The sequence below is a fragment of the Ochotona princeps genome, chromosome 23, assembly GCF_030435755.1.
Source record: "Ochotona princeps isolate mOchPri1 chromosome 23, mOchPri1.hap1, whole genome shotgun sequence".
NCBI lineage: Eukaryota > Metazoa > Chordata > Mammalia > Lagomorpha > Ochotonidae > Ochotona > Ochotona princeps.
This window is the reverse complement of record NC_080854.1, coordinates 7,111,685-7,133,724: the sequence shown is the minus strand read 5'-3', so window position 1 is coordinate 7,133,724 and position 22,040 is coordinate 7,111,685. Positions and strand designations below refer to the sequence as shown.

Here is a 22,040-nt window from a genome sequence, read left to right as displayed (position 1 = left end):
TATTACTGATTTTCTTCTGTTGAGTAATCCACTATATATGGCTTGTGGTTTTCTTTTTTCTGAAAGTTGTAAAAAAATATTTGATTTACAAGTAAAGATTGTATATGTTAAAGGCATACACAGTAATAACTTGATATATTTGCATATACTATATAATGATTTTCACAATCAAATTAATTAAAGTATTTGTTAGCACTCATATAGTGGATCCCCAGAACTTGGTAATCTTATAAGAAAGTCTGTACTCTTTGGTTAACATCTTCCCATTTCTTGATGAAATTATTTCTATGTCTCTCTTACGCAGTTTTATTCTTGATGATTTTATATTTATATTTTATTTATTTGAAAGGCAGAATTGGGCCTGGTGCAATGGCCTAGTGGCTAAAACTCTCACCTTGCATGCTTTGGGATCCCATATGGGCACCAGTTCTAATCCTAGGAGCCCAGCTTCCCATCCAGCTCCCTGCTTGTGGCCTGGGAAAGCAGTGGAGGATGGCCCAAAGCCTTGGGACCCTGCACCCAAGTGGGAGACCCAGAGGAGCGTCCTTGATCTTGACTGGCTCAGCTCCAGCTATTGTGACCACTTGAGGAGTAAACCAATGGACGAAAGATGTTTCTCTCTGTGTCTTCTCTGTAAATCTGACTTTTCAAGAAAAATAAAAAATCTTAGAAAAAAAAATAGAGGTGAAGAGACACAAAGGAATCTTCCATCTGCTGGCTCACTCCCCAAATGGTTATAACAGCTATGGCTGGGCCAGTCCGATGCTAGAAGCTTCATTCAGGTCTAAATCAATGGGTCAGGACCTAAATACCAGAGTCACCTTCTGTTGCTTTTTCAAGCACATTAGCCTGGAGCTGGATCGGGGGTGGAGCTGCCCAGCTCAAACAGGTGCCCACATGGGATGCCACTGCGACAGGTGGAGGTTTTACCTGATGTACCACTCTGAGGTTTTTTTGCTGGTTAAGCGTAGGGTGGATTAAAGAATACACATTGGATGAAAGAATACTAACAGATCTGTAAAGCTATTTTTATCCTCTTAATGTGAGGTTGTAAGGTTGAGTGCCAAATTGCCAATGTGTGCTTAATTTTATATCACATAAAATTTTAATTAATCATTTGAGGATTATAATAGAGTACTGGGCTATTTTTATAGGATGTTGTTACTTTAAGTTGTTATAAACATCAAAGTACTCATATTTGATTTCATCTATCGTCACAAAAATTTTCCATAACTGACAGAAAGGAAATTGTAGATGCAGGCTGCTTAAAAAAATAACTCATTGATCGAATGCCTCAATGTCTGCTATACAATCTTTAGCTAGAAAAGCAGTTCCTAGTAAGGTTATAGAAGATATTTATTAATGTAGTTCTCAGCAAAGTTATATGAGATTACTTCAAAAAGTTCATCAAAATATGTAATTTGGGGCCTGGTGTGATGGATCAATGGCTAAATCCTTTCCCAGGCAAGCACTGGGATTCCACATGGACACCCCGGGTCATGTCCCAGCTGCTCCACTTCCCATCCAGCTGCCTGCTTTAGGCCTGTGGAGGCAGTGGAGAACGGCCCAAAGCCTTGGGACCCTGAACCCATGTGGGAGACCCGGAAGAGGATCCTGGCTCCTGGTTTCAGATTGGCTCAGCTCTGGCTGTTGTAGGCATTTGGGGAGTGAATCAGTGGATGAAAGATTTTTCTGTCTTTCCTTCTCTGTGGATCTGCCTTTCCAAGAAATAAACAAATTAAAAAAAAGAAAGGAAGAAAGAAAAAGAAAATAGAATTTTGGCCCTTTATCACAGTAATCTGTTATTGCAGCATTTAATAATGGCAGTGCGAGTTAGGGTAATATTTCTTGTTCATTCCTAACTCAGCGTCAGAAACTCCGATCCTGGTACTGATGGAAACATTGCCTTGCTGCACGCAGCTGTAATTGCTCTTCAAAAAGCCACCTGCATACAAAACCCATAATGCAAGTCTTGCTAACTACACATGTTGGAGCGCACCAAAAGTCAGGAGCCTTTTGGGTAAGACTTGCAAAGGAAAGACTTCCGTGTTTGACAAGTGCCACGTCTCACACATTTTTGGGAACAGCATGACGTGCGTGTTTTTGAAATGCCTTTTGTGGATTAAGGGTTAGGATTTCTTGCACAGCCAGCAAGGTGAAAGTATGTGTCAGCAACTGTCACAACACCTAGTACTTCATGGAACAACCCAAAATGCAGTCACACAGCGGATTTCTTCGCTTTCTTTAAAGAACTCATGCCTTGTCTCTCAATGACAGGGACATCTGAGAATGAAACAAAAAGAAAACAGCCAACGGAAAGCTGACTTTGTCAAGCCTGGTTCCGAAACGGAAGTCATGAAGCGTGATGTCATTTCTGGGATGGAAAAGCAGAAGTTTGCTTTAGACATTGTCTATCCGTTCTGTCTTCTTTAGAATGGATTCTACAGCCTGTTCCTGCGCAAGTATACCTTCTAAAATAGTGGCACTGCAGATGGAGCAGTTAACTATTTTTTAGGTTCTACTTGACTTCGGTTTGAACAACTTCTTAGATCTACTTGAGCACTTTTGTAAGGCTGAAAAGTCTAAGGGCACCGACAAACCCCTAAGGGCACACACAGGCACGTGCGCACACACACACACACACACACACTCATAGATGAAATTTAGCTACCAATGATTGACTTATTATTATTATTTACTGAAATACAGCACGAGAAAAAAAAAGTGTGTGGCCGCCATACGATGACCCAAGACTTCAGGCCCAGAAGTCACAAGCTTGGGTTGTTTTTATTTGGCGATTATAAACAGTCTCCAAGATCCCTGCTCTACCTCGCTGATGTAGTCCGACTGGTCAAGTAACTGCACAAGTGGCACATTGCTTAGTCAACCCTTCATCGCTGCCCTCTGTCCCTGAGTCATAGCTGTTGCCTAGCCAGGCCAGGAACAAACAGGTCTTGACCCCCCGCAGCACAAACAGCACGGGATGCATGCAACACTGGGCAGCCAAGGCCTCCCCCAGTGCAGGGCGTCCTTCTGGAGGGATGCTGAGCCCTAAGACCAGGCCACACAGAAGCGGACCTTCCTTCCCACTTAGGGGTGGACGCCCCCTCAAGGGATGGGACACGTGGTGCAGGTGTGTCTGTCCTGAGGACTGACTGGGCCAGTCACCTCTGAAAGGCGAGACTTGGGACCACCGTCAGAGACGACAAGGAGGGGGGCTCATGATGTCAACGGCAGGTCCTGGCACACGCTCCCCCCCCGCCCGCCGACCCGGCGCTAGCTGTGGAAAGCAACGAGGCCCCGGCGGCGGTCCTTCATCCATTCCAACAGCGTCCATTCCGAGACACCAGGGGCCCACAAGGCAGCGGACCGCCGCTTCCCGCGTCTTCCAGGCCGCGCGCCGAAATCAAACGCGACGCCGGCTCGTCGGGGAGGCCGGACCCGCCGAGCCGCCGCCCGCCGCAGGTCACCGTCCGTGCCCGCCGCCCGTGCCCGGCGCTGGGCGGGGCCGCCTCGAGGCCGCCGGCGAGGCCCGGCGGGGAGGAGGCCGCCGGCCAGGACGCCGGAGGCGCGCTCTGCGCAGGCGCGCGGCGCCCCGCCTCCTCAGCGTCGGCTGCCGGCCGGCGGGCGCGGGCCCTCCCACTCTCTCCCCGCGCCGCCCTGACGGCCCCGGCCCTCGCTTCACCCCGACGCCCCGGCGCGCGCGCGCGCGTCCTGCCGCCGACCTGCAGGCCCCGGGGCCTCCGGCTGCCTCGGGCCGCCCGCAGCTCTTCGTCGCGGGGCGCCCCCGCTCCTCCCGTCCACGCTGTCGCCCGGGCCGGCGCGGCCGCGGGCAACCGCTCCCCATCCCGCACCTACCCCGCCCCCTCCCCGCCTTTTCCGCCCTCCTGGTCCCCTCCCTCGGCCCGCTGCCTCTGCTCCAGATGAGGTGATGGCAACGGCCAACTTCGGCAAGATCCAGATCGGGATTTACGTGGAGATCAAACGGAGCGATGGTGAGCCGCTCGCCTGGCCCGGTGGGCCCGGACCCTGCCTTCGCGTGTGCACCGAGCCTGGGGACGCGGGCGTCGGCCGCCTCATTGATTGCTCCGCGGGGCTGTGGGGGCGGGAAGGCGGCGGCCGCGGCGCTTTTGTGTGTGGCGTGTGTGGCGGGCGAGGCCGGCGTGGGGGCCGCCCGGGCACCGCTGCGGTGCGCGGCGGGTGTGGGGCGAGGCCGGCCGGGGTGTCGCGGGCTGCCCGGCCGTCCCTGGGGGGGCTCCGGGCGGGCGCCCCTGGCTGCTCCCAACATCTCCATCCTCCCCAGGGACGTGAGCCCGGGAGGGAGCCGGCTTCGTGAAGGATGAGCCTGCCTCGCGCGCTGCGCCCTGGCTTCTTCCTTTGACCTGGCGGGGTTGTGTGTGTGTGTGTGGAGGGGTGATGATGGGGTGGGGGAGCGGGGATTTGGGGGTGTAGGGAGCCGACCACCGAGCGCCGGCGAGGGCCTTTCTGACCCGATCCGATGGGTCTACACTGGCGTGTGGTTGCCAGGCCTCTGAGGCTTTTCGCGGTTGTGCATGCTCGCTGCCTTTTTTTTTTTTTTTCCTTTCTTGGGAGAAGGATAGAGGGAATGTTGCGCTCGGCCGTGAATCGGGGTGGGGAGAAATAGCTGGTCAGCCGCTCCAAGGTGACGGTTCTGAGATGGACACGGTCAGGGCGCCGCGCGCGCGACCTCTGGGTGGGGGTGGGTGCCGGATGTTGATATTTTCACACCCAGGGGAGAGAGAGGTGGCTGAGTAAAGTGTATGACAAGGTGCTGGCACGAGCCTGGCTGGGATTTTTCCCTCCCCTTGTATTATTTTTCAGAGCCTTAGGCTTATGTATTTTTCTTGTTGCTTCCTCTGGGGGAAAATGTTTTATGTCATTCACTTGGGGTGTGGAGTGAGATAAGCTTGCCAGCTTTGGACATCATTTATGCTGTAAATGAGAAAATGCTTAGAGGGAGTTTTTTTTTTTTTCTCCCTTTCAGTCTGAGCACCAAAGGAGATGCGTAGGGTTTAGCATCCGGAGGCCTTCTTGACCTCCATCCCTTTTATACCTATTCCTTTTATTCATGGCTCTTAGCGTGGTCAGTAGTAACATTCCAACCACATTCACACCCTCCCAGTTTTGACCAGGTCTGAGCAAGTTGTATGAAGCTCTGCTGACTTTCCACATTGGCTCTTGGACCTACTGGGAGACCCCACTGTGCTAATGATTCTTTTCTATTTGAGGTCACTTGTGGTAAGAACTGGAGCAGCAGTACCCTATGTGTGAAGAAATAAGTCATACTGTCTAGAGGTGTAGAAGTTAACAGTGACACGAGTGGAAAAGAGAGCTCTCTTTTACTTGCATTTGGAGTTCTTTCATATTTTTTCGCTTCAGCTTTATTTCATCTTTAGGCCAATTCTTTCTACTAACAAATGGTTTGCCTATTTTTAGAATTGTAGGTACAAAAGATACACATTTTTACATCCTTAAGTTTAGTGTAGCATTCAGGAGATATCTTTGTTTTGATTTTTGCTGGACATGAAGCACTTTTGGTTCTTGGGGAGGGTTCTAGAATATAGATTTCTTAAAAATTTTTATTTGAAAGGCAGAGTTACACAGAGAGAAGGAGAGACAGAGTGAAAAATCTATCCACTGTTTCACTCCCAAAATGGATGCAGCAGCCTGAGCTGAGCCAGTTGTAAGCCAGGAGGAGCCAGGAGCTTCTTCCTGCTCTCCCACGTGGGTGCAGGGATCCAAGGAAGCCATCCTTCACTGCTTTCTTGGGGCATAAACAGGGAGCTAGATCAGAAATGGAGCATCCAGGACATGAACAGGTACCCATATGGGCACTGAAGCAGAAGTTTAGCCTACTATGCCACAGAGCCAGCCCCTAGGATATAGGTTTCTAATAATCTTTCAGCCTTCACATACAAGAGTTTGTATATATATTTAAGTTTTTAAACATTTATTTTTGTTGAAAAGGCAGATCTGTAGAGAGGAGAGACAGAGAAAGATCTTCCATCTGCTGGTTCACTCCCTAAGTGGCCACGATGGCGGGAGTTGAGCTGATTTGGAGCCAGGAGCTTCTTCTGGGTCTCCCACGCAGGTACAGGGTCCCAAGGCCGTGGGCCATCCTCTGCTGCTTTCCCAGGCCACAGGCAGGATGGGAAGTGGAGCCGTTGGGACATGAACAGGCGCCCATATGGGATCCAGTGTTTGCAAGGGAGGATTATCCAGTTGAGCCATTGTGCTGGGCCCAGTTTTATGTTCATATATAAGTGATACTTAAAACCACATTTTGGGGGGAAAACACACATTTTGAAAGTATTTTCCCATAAGAAATGGACATCACTGTATTGAGTATCATCCTAACATACAGGTTTAGAAGTATATCTTGGATGCCGGATGGAGTTGATGGAAGGCAAATAGTATGTGGAGGACTTACAAAGAAGGAAATGATCATTAGTTAAGACGAGGGTGTTTCACAGTAAAAATTAAAATTTAGGAGACTTTCCTTTGGTCTTTACTTTCAAAAAGCTGTTTCGCTTCCTCCCACTCCCGTAACAGACCTATGTTAGATAAAACACTAGTGGTTTTTGTTGCAGAAATAAGCTTCCTAGTTGGATGAACACTGATGTAATGTTTGAGGCAGTGAAAATCACAGGAGTGAAAAGGATCGCTACTTATCTGTTACTTGATGTTTTTGCTCCTTGGCAGTGATCCTTGTGTCTGTTTCATGCCACGCTTTTCCCATCAGTAATGCTCATATATTAATAAAACAGATTCTGAGGGTGAACAGGTGAGCCAAAATGAGCTTATCCTGTCTTTCAAGACACTGCTGGAAAACACAAAACACCCTGATAAATCTTCAGTGATGACTAAACCAGATGGCCTGTTAGCCTCCAAATCCCTAAGTCACTCTGTATCACTGATGAGGCAGCATATTTCCTTAAGTTAACACTTGGGTCCATGGCGCTTCTGTTATGTTTTCCAGCTGCACTGGGGACAAGGGGCGTGTAGGGAATGCAAAGGAACAGTGTCCAGCTCCCCACATCCCACTTCAGCCAAAGCTAAGGTATTGCAGAATTAAAATATTTTGGCTAGTAAATTCTTTTTTTTTTTTTTAAGATTTTATTGGAAAATCAGATCTACAGAGAGGAAAGACAGAAAGCTCTTTCATCCGCTGGTTCACTCCCCAAATGCCTACAACAACTAGTGTGCCAATCCGAAGCCAGGAGCCAGGAGCCAGGAGCTTCTTCCAGGTCTCCTACACAGGCACAGGGTCCCAAGGCTTTGGGCAGTCCTTGACTGCTTTCCCATGCTACAAGCAGGCAGCTGGAAGGGAAGTGGAGCAGCCAGGAAACGAATCAGCGCCCATATGGAATCCCAGCTCACACAAGGCCAGGACTTCAGCCACTATTGTGCCGGGCCCAGCTAGTAGATTCTTAAATTACCAAAGGACCACAATGACCAGAGCTGGGCTGGGTTAAAGCCAAGAGCTTCTTCTAGAACTCCCACAAGAGTACAGGGACTCAAGGATTTGTACCATTTATGCTGCTTTCCCAGACACATATTGTAGGGAGTTGGATCAGAAGTGAGGCAACTGAGACTTTAAACCAGTACCCATATGGTATGCTCATACCAAAGGCAGAGCCTTTCCCCTCTATGCCATGGTGCTGGCCCTTGCATATAGAGTGAGTCTTCATTACTGGTTTTTGTTTGTTTGTTTGTTTTAAGATTTATTTAATTATTAGAGGGAGGGATCTTCCATTTGCTGACTCCCCAAAACCCACAATGACAAGGGATAAGTCAGACTGTTGTAGAGTACAAAAAAGATCATACTGGACACAAATGTGGGATGTTAGGAGGAGTCTTTATTGGCCAAGCTTGTTGGCAGCAGCTCCTGTTAGATTCCCAGAGCCACTGAGCAGGCCTTAGTGGAATCAGCTTTTTTTTTTTTTTTTTTAAGATTTTTTTAAATTTTTATGGGAAAGTCAGATATATAGAGAGGAGGAGAGACAGAGAGGAAGCTCTTCCAACTGCTGATTCACTCCCCAAGAGGCTACAACTGCTGCAACTGAGCGGATCTGAAGCTAGGAGCTAAGAGCTTCCCTGGGGTCCCCCACACAGGTACACAGGTGCAGGGTTCCAAGGCCTTCAGCTGTCCTCGATTATCTTTCCAACCTACAAGCAGGGATCTGGATGGGAAGCAGGGCCAAGCCAGGGGTTTTTAAGCTGCCACTCTCCAGTCGGACTTAGACCAATGTGGACAGTTTCCGCATTCAATTAAGTAAGTGGCAGGAGGCAGGAAGGGAGCTGTTGGAGCCCAAAGTTTTCCTGTAGTTAATTAATCTAAAGTCGTGCCAGAGGGACCAGGCAGGAGGAGCCTCTGGAAATGTTTCCATGCTGTCAGTCAATCTGAATGATGGGGAGGCGGAAGAGAGGAACCTCTGGAGCTGGTTTCACACACTCAAACTTGAATGGTGCGAGAGGAGATAGGAAGGGTGGGAGAACCCCCGTTTTCTGCACTTTCCATGCTGTCAATTAACCTGGCAAGTGGGTATTAACTGGCTGCACCTCATCACAAGGCCAAAGCCAGAAACTTCATCTGGGTCTCCTATGTGGCTTCAGGGGTCCAAATACTTGGACCATCCTCCACCACTTTTCCAGGCATGTTAGAGGAAGCTGAGTTAGAAGTGGCGCAGCCTGTATCTTTTTTTTTTTTTTTTTTTAAAGATTTATTCATTTTATTACAGCCAGATATACAGAGAGGAGGAGAGACAGAGAGGAAGATCTTCCGTCCGATGATTCACTCCCCAAGTGAGCCGCAACAGGCTGGTGCGCGCCGATCCGATGCCGGGAACCTGGAACCTCTTCCGGGTCTCCCACGCGGGTGCAGGGTCCCAATGCATTGGGCCGTCCTCAACTGCTTTCCCAGGCCATAAGCAGGGAGCTGGATGGGAAGTGGAGCTGCCGGGATTAGAACCGGCGCCCATATGGGATCCCGGGGCTTTCAAGGCGAGGACTTTAGCCGCTAGACCACGCCGCCGGGCCCGCAGCCTGTATCTTGAAGGGTCGTCTGCATAAGATATTGGCATTGCAGGCAGTGGCTTAACCCTGCTACTCTACAATCATGGCCCCGGTTTTTTTTTTGGTTTGTGTTTGAATTTCATTTTTTATTTTTGATGATGTTTACATAGTTTACCAGGGTGGGAAGGGTTGAGGACTAGGGGAGTGTGGGTGAGATCACTGTTCCAGATCTTCCCCCTCTTCCTCTTATATCTGGGGGAAATTAGGAGAGAAACCACATCCAGTGTCCCAAATGCCATTTCAGTGCCTGGGGATGGCGAACAGCCACCCGATGCCATCCCAGGGTCCCCAGTGTGGGGTCTGCTCCGAGGGTTTCATTCGAGTGATTTTGATAGTTCTGAAATGCTGTCCATCTTGCCAGTTCAAATATGAGGTATTCCAAGTGTCTCTGCTGCCACAGTCCACCCAGAGTCTCCACTTACCGATATTTAGTGTCAGTGCTTGGCTGGGGCAGTTGACTGACACAGTCCACCCAGAGTCTCCATTCGCCTAGATGTTTACTGTCAATGCTTGGCTGGGGCAGTTGAGCAATTTGTTCTGCTCTCCTTCCTCTGCTATGATACCATATGTCCTCTGCAGGCCCCAATGGACTGCCATATCCTTCATGTGTGTATGGGAATGTTGTCCACTGCTCCATCTTAGCCACTGAGGAGGCTCAGTACTGACACATGCGCTCCACAGTCAGACCACAGATCCTTCAATTCTCCCCATGGTTGGAGTTCTTAGTCCAGTGGTTCAGTTGGGGGAATCGCCACAGAAACCCAGCAGCCGAGTTCACTGCTTCTGCTGTTGAGTGTGAGAACTGGAACCAATGGCAGATCAGGCTAGGCAGGGCTACAGCACCTGTTGGCCTCTATGTGAGCTGGATTGGGGGAGAGCCACTGATGTAAACATAAACCAGAGTAGGTGCAGGCTAGCTGGGGTTTGCTGCCCAGCCACACTTTATCCACACCCAGATATAGTTCTCATGTGGTTCAGCTAATGTCAAGACCTAGCCCAGCCCTTCCTACACCCACCCTGACTCTCACAAGCACCAGTGGGCACTGGAGTCTAGCCCAGTCCAGCGCACCCTAGATCCAGCCCACTCCCACGCCTAGGAATACTGCATTTGTGTCCAGCCCAGAACGCCACCCCCATTCTGGCTGTTGCACTCACCACTGGGAATCGCAACCCAGTCGGGATGTCCCCTTAGATCTCCAAAGAAACCTATTCCCAGCCCCAGATTGTGCATGTGCCGGTGGTCATTCTGACCCAGCTCGGCATAGTCCATTACCCATCTTGACTTTGGCCGTCTAATGCTGCAGCCCGACTTATCCCAGCCTGCCCCAGTCCCAGCTGTTATTGGTGGGTGCTGCAGCTCAGCCCTGACCAGCCTTCTCCCGTCCCTGGCTCATGCAGAATGGTAAGTGTGATAGCCTAGCCCAGTATGACCCGCATTCCAGCTTGGCCTCTGAACGTTTCAGAGAGTTAAGGTCAGTTTGGTCCTGACTGGCCTGCCCCTCTCCAAAACCAGCCCACACACTTGCCAATGGGTGAGCTACCTTGCCTCGCCTGACCAACACTGAGGCCTGAATCACATGCTCACCATTGGGAGCTTTAGCGCACCAGGGGAGTTTCCCAGATTCCCCCATCAGGTCCACTCTCAGACCCAGACCTCATATGTGCCAGTGGGTAATAGGCCCTTACCGACATAGTTTGCCTCCTCCGAGCTGGTGGATATTGTGACCCAGCCCACCCCACACCCTTGGATTCACCTGTGGATATGGCAGCCTGGACTTGGCTGGCCTATTCCCAACCCATGAGTGTGTGTGTGGTAGGGGGGTTCCCTGGTCATCCCTATCTCAGCCTGTCGCCACCGCCAGCTCTTAAGCAAACCAGCAGAAATTGCAGTTCGTGGGAGTGGGCCCACATATTCCCCACAGAATCTGTCCTCAGACCTCATTCTCTCACGTGCTGGTTAGTGTCATGGCCCTGTTCCCACTCTCACTGGCGGGTACTGTGATCTAGCCCTGCCAGGCAGGCCCTCTGCTCTAGCTTTAGTATGCACTGGTGAGTGGTGGTTGGCTGTAATCCATGCTAGCTAGCCCAGCTGAGATCTCCCATGTGGGCTGGTACATCTCTGTAATCCATTGAAGTCCTGTGGCTTCCACCCTCCATACCGTTTGGTCTCAGCCCCCTTGCTTACCTGCAAGTATATAGTGGCCTTGTCTATGGAAGTCCCTCAGAAGTCATTCCTCACCTGCAACACATTCCCTCAGTGGCCTTCTCTCCCACACGTCTCCTTACCTCCTTTCCTAATCAATCCATGGACCACGCCTGTGAGGAAAGTCCCCAGACTCACTCCGCCTGCATGGACTCCAGGCCCCCAGTCTCCTTACGCCCTGGCCATCAACATCCCCCAGGTCCCCCACAAGTCTGCACCCCCAAGTCCTGCTCAAACGAACTGCTCAGGGCCGAACTCGGGCCACATGGCAGCTACTCCCACCACGTAATGCAGGGCCAGGCTGGTTCTTGGTTTTGAAACATTGTAATTAATGATTGTGTAGAAATTTTACCAGTTAGTAAAATCCCATCTGTCTATGAAAGTCAAGAAGTATGGGAGTAAGGGAAGAATTCTGTTATTTAGGTTCCGTTCACCTTTCTACAGCCTGAGCAAGATGCAGAAAATTACTTCTTGCTCTTGGAAAAGGCACGAAAGAGCAGTGTTATGGACCCTTATTGGAATGGTCTCTGGTAAAAAAAAGTGATACCGTTTTTGGGTCTCAAAATACCAGACTGTAGGAGGAAGATATTGTTCAGTTAAAGTAGATGAAAAGGTTGTGTTCATTGAAGCTCTGAAATGTGGAGCAAGCTGAAGATTTCAAGCTAACATCAGGAACCTTGCAGCTCATGGAAGGAAGACAGTCTTTAGAAAATATTTTTAAATGGCCTAATGCCTTATATACTTTGTCACTTTATTGTTCTGCTAGTTCAACTTTATATATCATTGTTTAGGTAATAAAAATGAATCACATGGCAATACAGTCGTTTTTTAGTTACAGGTATGTAACTGGGGTCTGGCATGATGGCTCCATTGGCTGATCCTCCTCTTGTAAGCACCAGGATCCCGTATGGGCTCCTGTTCATGTCCCTGCGGCCCCGCTTCCAGTCCAGCTCCCTGCTTGTGGCCTGGGAAAGCAGTCAAGGATGGCCCAGACCCTTGGGACCCTGCACCGTTGTGGGAGACTGCAAAGAAGCTCCTGGGCTTGTTCACAGGGAGCTAGAGCAGAAGTGCAGCAGCCAGGACTTGGGACCGGCATTCATCTCGTGTGCTGGTGTTGCAGACGACAGCATAACATGCTGTATTACGGTGCCCATTCCAGTGCTTACTTACAAAGTAGCTTAGATTCAGACACTCGATTGTTTTTAAAGATTTATTTATTTTTATTACAAAGTCAGATATACAGAGAGGAGAGACAGAGAGGAAGATCATTCGTCCGATGATTCACTCCCCAAGTGAGTGCAATGGCTGGTGCTGTGCCGATCCGAAGCCGGGAACCTGGAACCTCTTCCAGGTTTCCCACACAAGTGCAGGGTCCCAAATCTTTGGGCCGTCCTCGACTGCATTCCCAGGCCACAAGCAGGGAGCTGGATGGGAAGTGGAGGTGCTGGGATTAGAGCCGGCGCCCATATGGGACCCCGGGGCATGGCGTGTTCAAGGCGAGAACTTTAGCCACTAGGCCACGCCGCCGGGCCCAAATTTTTTAAAACGACGTTGTTGAGATCATTTTTAGGTTCAGAGCAGATATAACTTTTTTGTTTTGTTTGCTGGTTTTCAAAGAGAGATTTATTTATTTTTTTTGGAAAGGCATGTCAGTTTTACAGAGCGGAGAGACAGAAAGGTGCTCCATCTCTCGTTCACTCCCCCAAAGAACCGTACCTGCTGGAGTTGAGTGAATCCTAAGCCAGGAGCCAGGAGCTTCTTCTGGGTCACCCACATGGCTATGAGTCCCAAGGCTTTAGGTCATCCTCCTCTGCTTTCCTAGGCCACAGGCTGTGAGCTGGATAGAAAGTGGAACATCTGAGATATGAACTGGTGCCAATACAGGATCCCACTATGTTCAAGATGAGGATTTAGCCACGAGACCTTCACGCCAGTTTAAAAAGTAAGACATAGTTTTTAGCCCTTGCTGGTCCAGTTGTATGGCAGATACTGTTTAGATTGCCCTTCCGTCACATGTCAACCTTTGGTCAAAATGATGTTACATTATACTGAATCCTTATCTAAAAATCTGAAACCCTATGAGCCAATATCTAAAACTTTTGAATGCTGACTCAGTGTCACAAGAGGGAAATTTTATTCCTGGCTTTAAAGGATAAGTGTCAATCATATATGATAGGAATACTGTATGTAAAATTACCTTTAGACTACGTTCCTAGGATATTTCGGAAACATGGGTGATTTTTGTATGTATACTTGGATCATCCCCCCCCCCCCCCCGCTATCTCATTGTGTGTATGCAGATACTCTAAAATCTGGGAGGGGAAGTAGAGGACTGGAAATTCCCCTCTCCTTCCAACCATTTCAGATAAGGGATACGCATGTGCAAGTAGACACTAGAACTTTGCCATATTAAATATTTAAGTACTTGATTATATATAGTTGCTGTGCCATATACATCATTCCTGTTAATATAGACAACTAAATAAAGTCAAGTTCATGGTCATTATCTTATCAAATGCAAGCTTAAGTGAAATAGAATTATCATTATTATTTTATTATCTCCCCAGAGTGAACCAGCGGATGGAAGATCTTTCTCTCTGCCTATTTTTCTCTTTGTAAAATCTGACTTTCCAAAAAAAAAAAAAAATCTTTAAAAACTTGTAAAAAAGGAAAGTGAGATACCAAGGGGAGCCCAAATGGTGGCCGTGCTGCACATGGCCAGCTTTCTCGTCAGCCTCCTCTAGAGGGTCTGTCTGTTCACATTGCCGCTTGAACTGTCTTTGGTTGAAAGTCTATCCAGGGGTAGTCCTAAGGTCTGAAGGGATGTAACATCTTTACCTTTTAGAAACCAAAATGTGTATTTGCCAAATGTGTGTCTGTTGTGTCTTGTTTGATTTCCCTGAGAGCCTGTAAGGTACCCAGTTTACAGCAGAGGAACCTGATGCTCAGAGCATAGAAACTGTGCTGCCGGGTGTCCACGAGGGGTCAAGGCTGCTTCACTTGTTTACGGTCGAGGCATTGGCCAAGACTGGGTGGCTGAGTGTATTTTAGGGGTGTGATATAGTACAGTCAGAGGACATATTGCATCAATGGAGTTTCAGGAGTTCTAATTCTAGACTGGGTAGGGTTAGTGTAATGGCTTACATACTGGGCTCTCATAATCACTTAGAAGGCTTTAGAAAAAAAAAAAACTGCTGAGCCTTTTGCCTAGAGTTTCTGGGTGTTTTGTTTTGTTTTGTTTGGGTCTGTTGTGGAACCCAGGCTATAGCATTTTGTGTGTGTGTCACACACTGTTGATTTCATTGTTCATCTGAGGTTGGGCTACATTATTTTAAAAGAACATTCTGATATGATAAGGCTTCCTGGAAAATGGTGTTTAAAAGGGGAGAAGAAGATGATCAGCTGATTGCCTGAGGGGAGGGAGGCATTCCAGGCCTGTGGTCACTTGGGCATCCTGTATTAGGTGCCCATATGTCCCCTGGGAGGCAGCAACCGATAACTTTCAAGGAGGTGGGTTTCTGCTGTCCACATGGGAGACTTGGATTGAGTTCCAGGCTGTTGGTTTTAGTCTAACCCACCCCTGACCATTGCAGGCATTTAGGGAATAAACTAGCTGATAGAGTGTGTGTGTGTGAGAGAGAGAGAGAGAGAGAGATGCTACACTGCCTTTCAAGCAAAATAAAACTTTCCACAGATGGAAGGATAGCAAATGAGGAACGAAGGACAACGTGGGACACTTTGTTATAGGCTTGGAAACAAAGATAGGGATCATGGAATTAAGGACACTTGGAAACTACTGTAGGACTTAATCTCTTAAGAGCAGTAACAGGAGTCAGCCAGTGATTAGTGATAGATTAGGCTAGAGGGGTGGTGGCCCTGAAAACGAGAGCTAAATGTGGGTGTGTTTGCATCCATCTAGGAGGGTGAGGAATAGTCCAGAACAGGTGAGATTTAGAACATTGTGAGGTGTTATACAGTCATGTGTTAATTGTGTCACATAAAGGACGGATGAGTTGAAACGAATGGACTTCACATTTGAGGAGTCTTTGAGTCTAGGTGATAAAATCTCTTTTATTTGCGTTTAATCAAGTTAATCCTACTCATGAACACAGCATAGAGAACCTGAGAGCCTGTGTACGGTGTAGTATCCAATCTGACCAGCTTATCACTTTTGCCACTGGTATCTGGAAATTGAAGATCTGGGACACTATCAACAAATGTTTCTAAGCAGTAGGAATTTACTTGGGCTGTAACTGGCTGCTCTGCTATCGCCTTAAGACCGAGCCAAGACCTTCTCAGAGTGCCTGGAAGATGATGGGAGGGAGAAGTGAATGCTTAAAGAACATGGCTTCATCTGTAAAGGATGGAGTGTTTTGATTCTTGAAATGCAGCTGCTTCATCCTTAAATCTTCTCTACTCTCCGTCTTGGTCTATTTTTTTGTGATGGCATTTGAGTTTCCTCTTTATCCCAAGAGGAGGAGAGACAGAGAGGAAGATCTTCCATCCAATGATTCACTCCCCAAGTGAGCCGCAACGGCCAGTGCTGCTCCGAAGCCAGAAGCCAGGAACCAGGAACCTCTTCCGGGTCTCCCACTTGGGTGCAGGGTCCCAATGCATTGGGCCATCCTCAACTGCTTTCCCAGGCGACAAGCAGGGAGCTGGATGGGAAGTGGAGCTGCCGGGATTAGAACCGGCGCCCATATGGGATCCCGGGGCGTTCAAGGCGAGGACTTTAGCCGCTAGGCCACGGCACCGGGCCCGGTTATGCATCTTTTTAAAAAAATTAATATGCAAGGGATTAAAAAGAGCACAGAGGATTTGTGGGCAGTTGGATTATTCTCCATGATATTTATAAATACATGTCATACAGTTGCCAAAACCCTAGAGGGTGCAGCATAAAGAGTGAACCATAAACTAAACTGTGGACTTTGGATGTAACAATGTGATGTAGGTTCATCTGTTGTAACAGGTGTACATGGTATAAAATGTTTACTGCTGGAGGCTGTGTGTAAGTGGAGGAAAGAGGAATATGGAAATCTCTGTACCTTCCTCTTGGTAGGATATAAAAACATTAAGGGTTACAAATCAAGTCCACCTTGAAATAGGATTGGTATTTTAAGAGTTTTAGGAATCAAGCCCGGCAGTGGCCTCGCAGCTACAGTCCTCACCTTGAACGCCCCGGGATCCCATATAGGCGCTAGTTGTAATCCCGGCAGCTCCACTTCCCAGCCAGCTCCCTGCTTGTGGCCTGCGAAAGCAGTCGAGGACGGCCCAAAGCACTGGGACCCTGCACCCGTGTGGGAGACCTGGAAGAGGTTCCTGGCTCCTGGCTCTGGATCGTCACAGCACCAGCTGTTTTTTTTTTTTTTTAAGATTATTCATTTTATTACAGCCAGATATACACAGAGGAGGAGAGACAGAGAGGAAGATCTTCCGTCCGATGATTCACTCCCCAAGTGAGCCGCAACCGGCCGATGCGCGCCGATCCAAAGCCGGGAACCTGGAACCTCTTCCAGGTCTCCCACGCGGGTGCAGGGTCCCAGTGCATTGGGCCATCCTCAACTGCTTTCCCTGCACCCGCGTTGGAGACCCGGAAGAGGTTCCTGGTTCCCGGCATCGGATCGGCACGCACCGGCCTGTTGTGGCTCACTTGGGGAGTGAAACATCAGATGGAAGATCTTCCTCTCTGTCTTTCCTGCTCTCTGGGCTGGGTCAGGCAGCAGCTCAGGGGGCTCTTCTGGCTCTCCACAAGCTCAGGATCTTGGGTCATCTTCCACTGGGTTCCCAGGCTTGTTAGCAGGGATCTGGGTTGGAAGTAGAACAACCTGCTGGCGTTGAAGGGGATAGCTTACACCGCTCTGCCAAACACTGGCCCCTAGAGGTACTCTCCAGGTCAGCTGTTCACGTGCGTCTTCATGTGATATGACTTTGGAAAGGCTGGCGTTGAGTCTTATCAGTATTGTTGCAATCAGCTCCTTACAGGTCTTTGATTAGTTCACTGTTTAAGAGTAACCATTTAAACATACAGATTTGAATCCTGATCACCTGTTCAAGAGCTTCAAAAAGTTCCTTGATTTCTGTTGCCTTTTCTGTAAAGCCTGAGCATGGCTTGCTGGTGTCCCTGAACACTCTGACCAGCCTCTTTAATCTGGGATGGTCATTTGATGTTGCCTTAGAGAACCCGATGGGAAAGGGCTCGAGGGTGTAACCTGAGTGGTATCCGTAGCCCTGAGAGGGAGCCAATTTCATTTGTACCAGAGTTGAGGAAATCTAAGGTCTGTTGGTGGGTAAGGTCTGCTCAGTGCACCCACAGATTCAGCTTAATTTTATTTTCACCTAATAATGACACACTCTGAACCTTTGGGTACATGAATCGTAGTTTGATTCTCTCCCATGTCCACTTTTTATTTAACTAGTCTTGTAGTCTCAATTACGTTTGTACCTAAGCTGTAGCTACTATGCAGTCAACACTGTTGTTGAAAAATGTTTAAATTTTGTCGTTTGCTACATATATAACTTTCTGTGGGATAAAATCCTGGAAATATAATTGCTGTTAAGTGAATTAAATATTTGTAAATTTGGCAGGTCTTTTCAGTTGATTCTGTAGGGAATAGATTTAGCTCATCTACCAAAATGCCTGTTTCCTCAGACCTTTATTGTGTGTGTGCCTGAGGTTTGTTAGTTTGGATTCTACAGTTCTCATTACAGCCGTGGAATGTCTCTCTGAATTCTCTGACCATAAGAGATGATATGCTTGATTTATAGAGCGTATATGAGGTCCAGACATACCATGGGAAACATTAACATTCAATTCAGTGATAAATAAGATACAAAAGAAAAAAGGAAAATATACATTAAATCTGATTGTAAGATGAAAATGATATTTTAGTAAAATTTGCTGAAAAATAAGCATTTTAGTTTTTAACAACAACAACAAGAAAAGTCAACTATTTAGTTTCTTTTCATTGATAGTGCCATGGCTCAATGGCTAAACCCTTGCCTCGCATGCCCCAGGATCCCATATCGGCACTGGTTCGTGTCCTGATCATTCCACATGATACCGTGTAGTGTCAGGGATCAAGATTTAAAGAGATCCTAATAAGCATAACATAAATCCCAAAAGACTCGTGGCAGTAGGGGCTGTGGTCACCACTTGGAGTACCCACATTGCATATCACAGGTGCCTGGGTGAGGACAGACTATTTCACTTCCTATTCAGCTTCTTGCCAGTTCATACCCTGGGAGGTGGCAGTTAATGACTCAGGTTCCTGGGTCCCTGTCACCTATGTGAGAAACCTGAACTGAATTCAGTTCTGGGGCTCTGGCGTGGACCATCCTTGTCCTAAGTATTTGAGGAATGAACCTGGGGAGGGAAGATCTCCTTCATCTCTGACTCTCTGCCTTTCAAATAAGTAATTTTGTTTTTGAATTTTAAAGATGCATGGGAAGTGTAGTTTAAACTCCAACTATGGTAAAGATTATTATACCTGTGGGAGTGAACAGATGGAAGATCTCTGCATGTCTCCATAACTCTTTCAAGTAAAGAACTAAATCTTTGAAAAAATATGCATGTGATTCAATTTTGTAAGGCATACCAGTTGTAGTGTAACATCTGGGATAAGAGGAAAAATAACATTTGACTCTTTTAAGAAATATCTATCTATATATACACTAAAGTGAATGTGGGTAAATTGATGTGATACATGTGATGTTTGCTTCCAGATAATCCAGCAGTGTTGGTGGTAGGAGTAGCTGGAGGATGGCCATGTTTTAAACATTAGTGAAGCTGAATATAGGGGTATTTTATTATATTGTAGAAATTGCAGTCTTTAGTTTTAAAAATTTTTATATAAAAACTGTTCTCAAAAAACACCTCTGGGGCATTGGTATTGTGTTGCTGCAGATTAAGTTGATGCCAGCATGCCAGTCAGCATGCCAGCTGCTGAGCTCCTGCTCCGGTGCCTTGCTGATGTACCTGGGAAAGCAGTGGAAGATGGCCTGAGATTTGGGCCCCTGTTACCTGTGTTGGAGACCAGGGTGGGGTTCCTGGCTTCTGGCCTTGCCCTGGCCCATTCTTGGTTATTGCAGCTATTACAGGAGTAAACTAAAGAATGGCAGACCATTCTCTGTTCCTTTTCCAAGTTAATAAGTGTTTTTTTAAATGCTTCTGTCAACCTAACTTTTCTCTTGAATTTCAGATCTGCTTTCTAAACATTATCACATGTATTTTCATCAAAAATAAAGTCTGTTGGTTTTATTCCTGTCTTTCTGTATTTCCTGTGTTCTATGTATTGGTTAATGGAAACATTTACCAAGCATAAACCAAGTTTTTCAACATAGAGACTTTATAGAGATTACCAGCTTTTCTCATTCTTTCCTGAGAAATTTCGCGTCTGATCTACCTATACTGTATAGATGATCTTGCTTGCCGTTACACCTGTGAGAGAGAAACAGTTGGAGACGGGCTCCACGTCTCCCAGCATCCTTAGCTGTGTTTCTGTCTCTGCCTTCTTTACTTTGATGGGGTGCTTCCTTTCCGTTTCCTCTTTTGTTCTAACTAGATCTGCTAAAAGTCATCGCTAGAGTAGGTCTGTGCTGTATTTTCAATGTTTTCTCTGTTGAAGTACTCTCATTAACATATTGAAGTGCGGATAGTTCTTCCGTCTTAACCCTCTCGATCCTGGCCTCGCTTGTAGACATTGCTTTCCTTTGACTTGATAGCATTGGACAGTTTTTCCATTGGCTCGCCTTCCTGTTTTTGTTTCTGTTTTTTTCCTGGCAACTTCTTGATTTCCTTTGTTGACAACTTATTTCCTTGGTGTCTGTATGTGAAATAATTTTAGCTAGATTAACAATTTATAATATTGTGATTTTAGAATTTCTGTTTTGATATTCTCTTTACAAGTGGCTTCAGGCAGTTGTGTTTTGTTGTTGTGGCTTAATAAGATTGATTTTTTGTCTGTGAAACAGTTACCCTCCATCTGTTAGGTCGCCTCCTGAATGCCAGTAACAGGAACTCATACTTGTTCCTATGGGGGTCTCAGGGACCCCGAATACTGGAGCATTTATCTGCTGGCTGCTGGATATGTTAGTAGGAAGGTGGATTGGAAGCTAGGAGTAAGCAGGACTTGAACTAGACCTGCTCCCTTGGTGAGATTTTAAATCTGTCATTCTCAGTGTGCAAAATTATACTGAGAACCGACAGTCATTTATGACATTCTTTTATTTTCTCTTCTTTCTTTCTTTCTTTCTTTCTTTCTTTCTTTCTTTCTTTCTTTCTTTCTTTCTTTCTCTTCTTTCTTTCTCTTCTTTCTTCTTTCTTTCTTTCTTTCTCTCTCTCTCTCTCTCTCTTCTTTCTTTCTTTGTTTCTTTCTTTCCAGCTTTATTTATTTATTGTATTTATTCATTTTTGAAAAGTCTGATATATTAAGAGGTGGAGAGACAGAGAAAGGTCTTCCATCTGTTGGTTAATCCCCCAAAAGGCCACAGTGGCCAGAGTTGAGCCAGTCTGAAGCCAGGAGTTTCCCATACAGGTGCAGGGTCCCAAGGCTTTGGGCCATTCTCTACTGCTTTACCAGTCCACAAGCAGGGAGCTGGATGGGAAGTAGAACAGCAGGGATGTGAACCCATGCCTATGTGGGATTCTGGAGTTTACAAGGGGAGGATTAGCCAATTGAGCCATTGCGCGAGGCAGTGATTTAAGATTTTGTAAAAAAGACAGGCTCCTAGTGACATTTCTGTTGTTGCCTTATATGCAAAGTTAGAACCTTTCTGAGGTTACACAGTGAGCCCTTGCAGATGATAATTTTACCCAGATTGTTGCTATGCAGTACAGTTCAGTCATCCAGAACACACACACACACACACACCCCCTTAAAGTTTCTCAGCTGTTCGAACGAAACCAAGCAATATTACATTTACACACCCAGTTTCAAAACATGAACAGATGAGGTAAGAATTTGAAAATGTTTAGTCTGTATACAGCATTAGTAAAGTTTAACCCATTTTTAAGTTGTATTCCTGAAAATCTTAGCCGCAATATTCCTTTTTTTCTGTGCTGTCAAAATTTCAATTTTGTACTGAAAGTCTATGAAGGGAATGCCTGAGCTTTTTAATTTAGTTTCAAACAGTAACGTCTTAACTGTGATAAGCCGCACCAGCAAGGTCGCTATGTTTGGCCAAGTCCCACTCCCCGTGGACTTACTGAACAGCAGCAGCTCTGTTCCCTGTGTCAGCTGAGACCGTGTTTGTGTCCCTCTGTACTGGTGCCTTGTTCCCTCAAAGCCCTTGGAGAAGGCGGAGTGCTTGCATGGTCTTCATTAAGAATTCTTTTCATCACTGCTTAGGTTAGCTAACAAAACCTGGATCACAGAATTGGAGAGTTTGACTTTGCTGGATCTACTACTGGTCTGCTTGTATGGTTTCTGACAAATCACCAGATTGCTAGGCTCTTCTCATTTATTAGTGTGTGACGCTAAGAACAGATTGACATGTACTATAAGAGAGATTATAGTAACATTAAAACCAAGAAGTAATCTAACTAAGCATATTTCTGCTTGGTAATAGTATCTCCGATTTTCTGAGGTTTTTTGTTTGTTTGTTTGTTTGTTTTTTAGTATCCTTGTATGTGTAGTGTATTTTAAAGCAGTATTTGGCAGTCTTAGTTTCCTGTACTTTAGTGTTAACAATATTAAATCATTGTATTAACTTATTTAATATGTGAGTTATATTCATGTTCCTG

The 22,040-nt window shown here is 46.8% G+C and overlaps 1 protein-coding gene across 3 annotated transcripts in view; it reads left to right on the top strand.

The window, feature by feature from the left end:
• The first annotated feature begins 3,663 nt into the window (after positions 1–3,663).
• Positions 3,664–22,040, top strand: part of KIF2A (kinesin family member 2A) — a 61,966-nt gene continuing 43,589 nt past the window's right edge. For 2 of the 3 annotated variants that reach the window (XM_058680009.1, XM_004583733.4), the window contains exon 1: positions 3,664–3,995. In XM_058680009.1, the coding sequence (XP_058535992.1) occupies positions 3,932–3,995 (64 nt within the window). In that variant the 5' untranslated portion in view covers positions 3,664–3,931. The remainder of the gene's footprint in view (positions 3,996–22,040) is intronic. The other variant, XM_004583732.4, reaches the window with a different exon arrangement.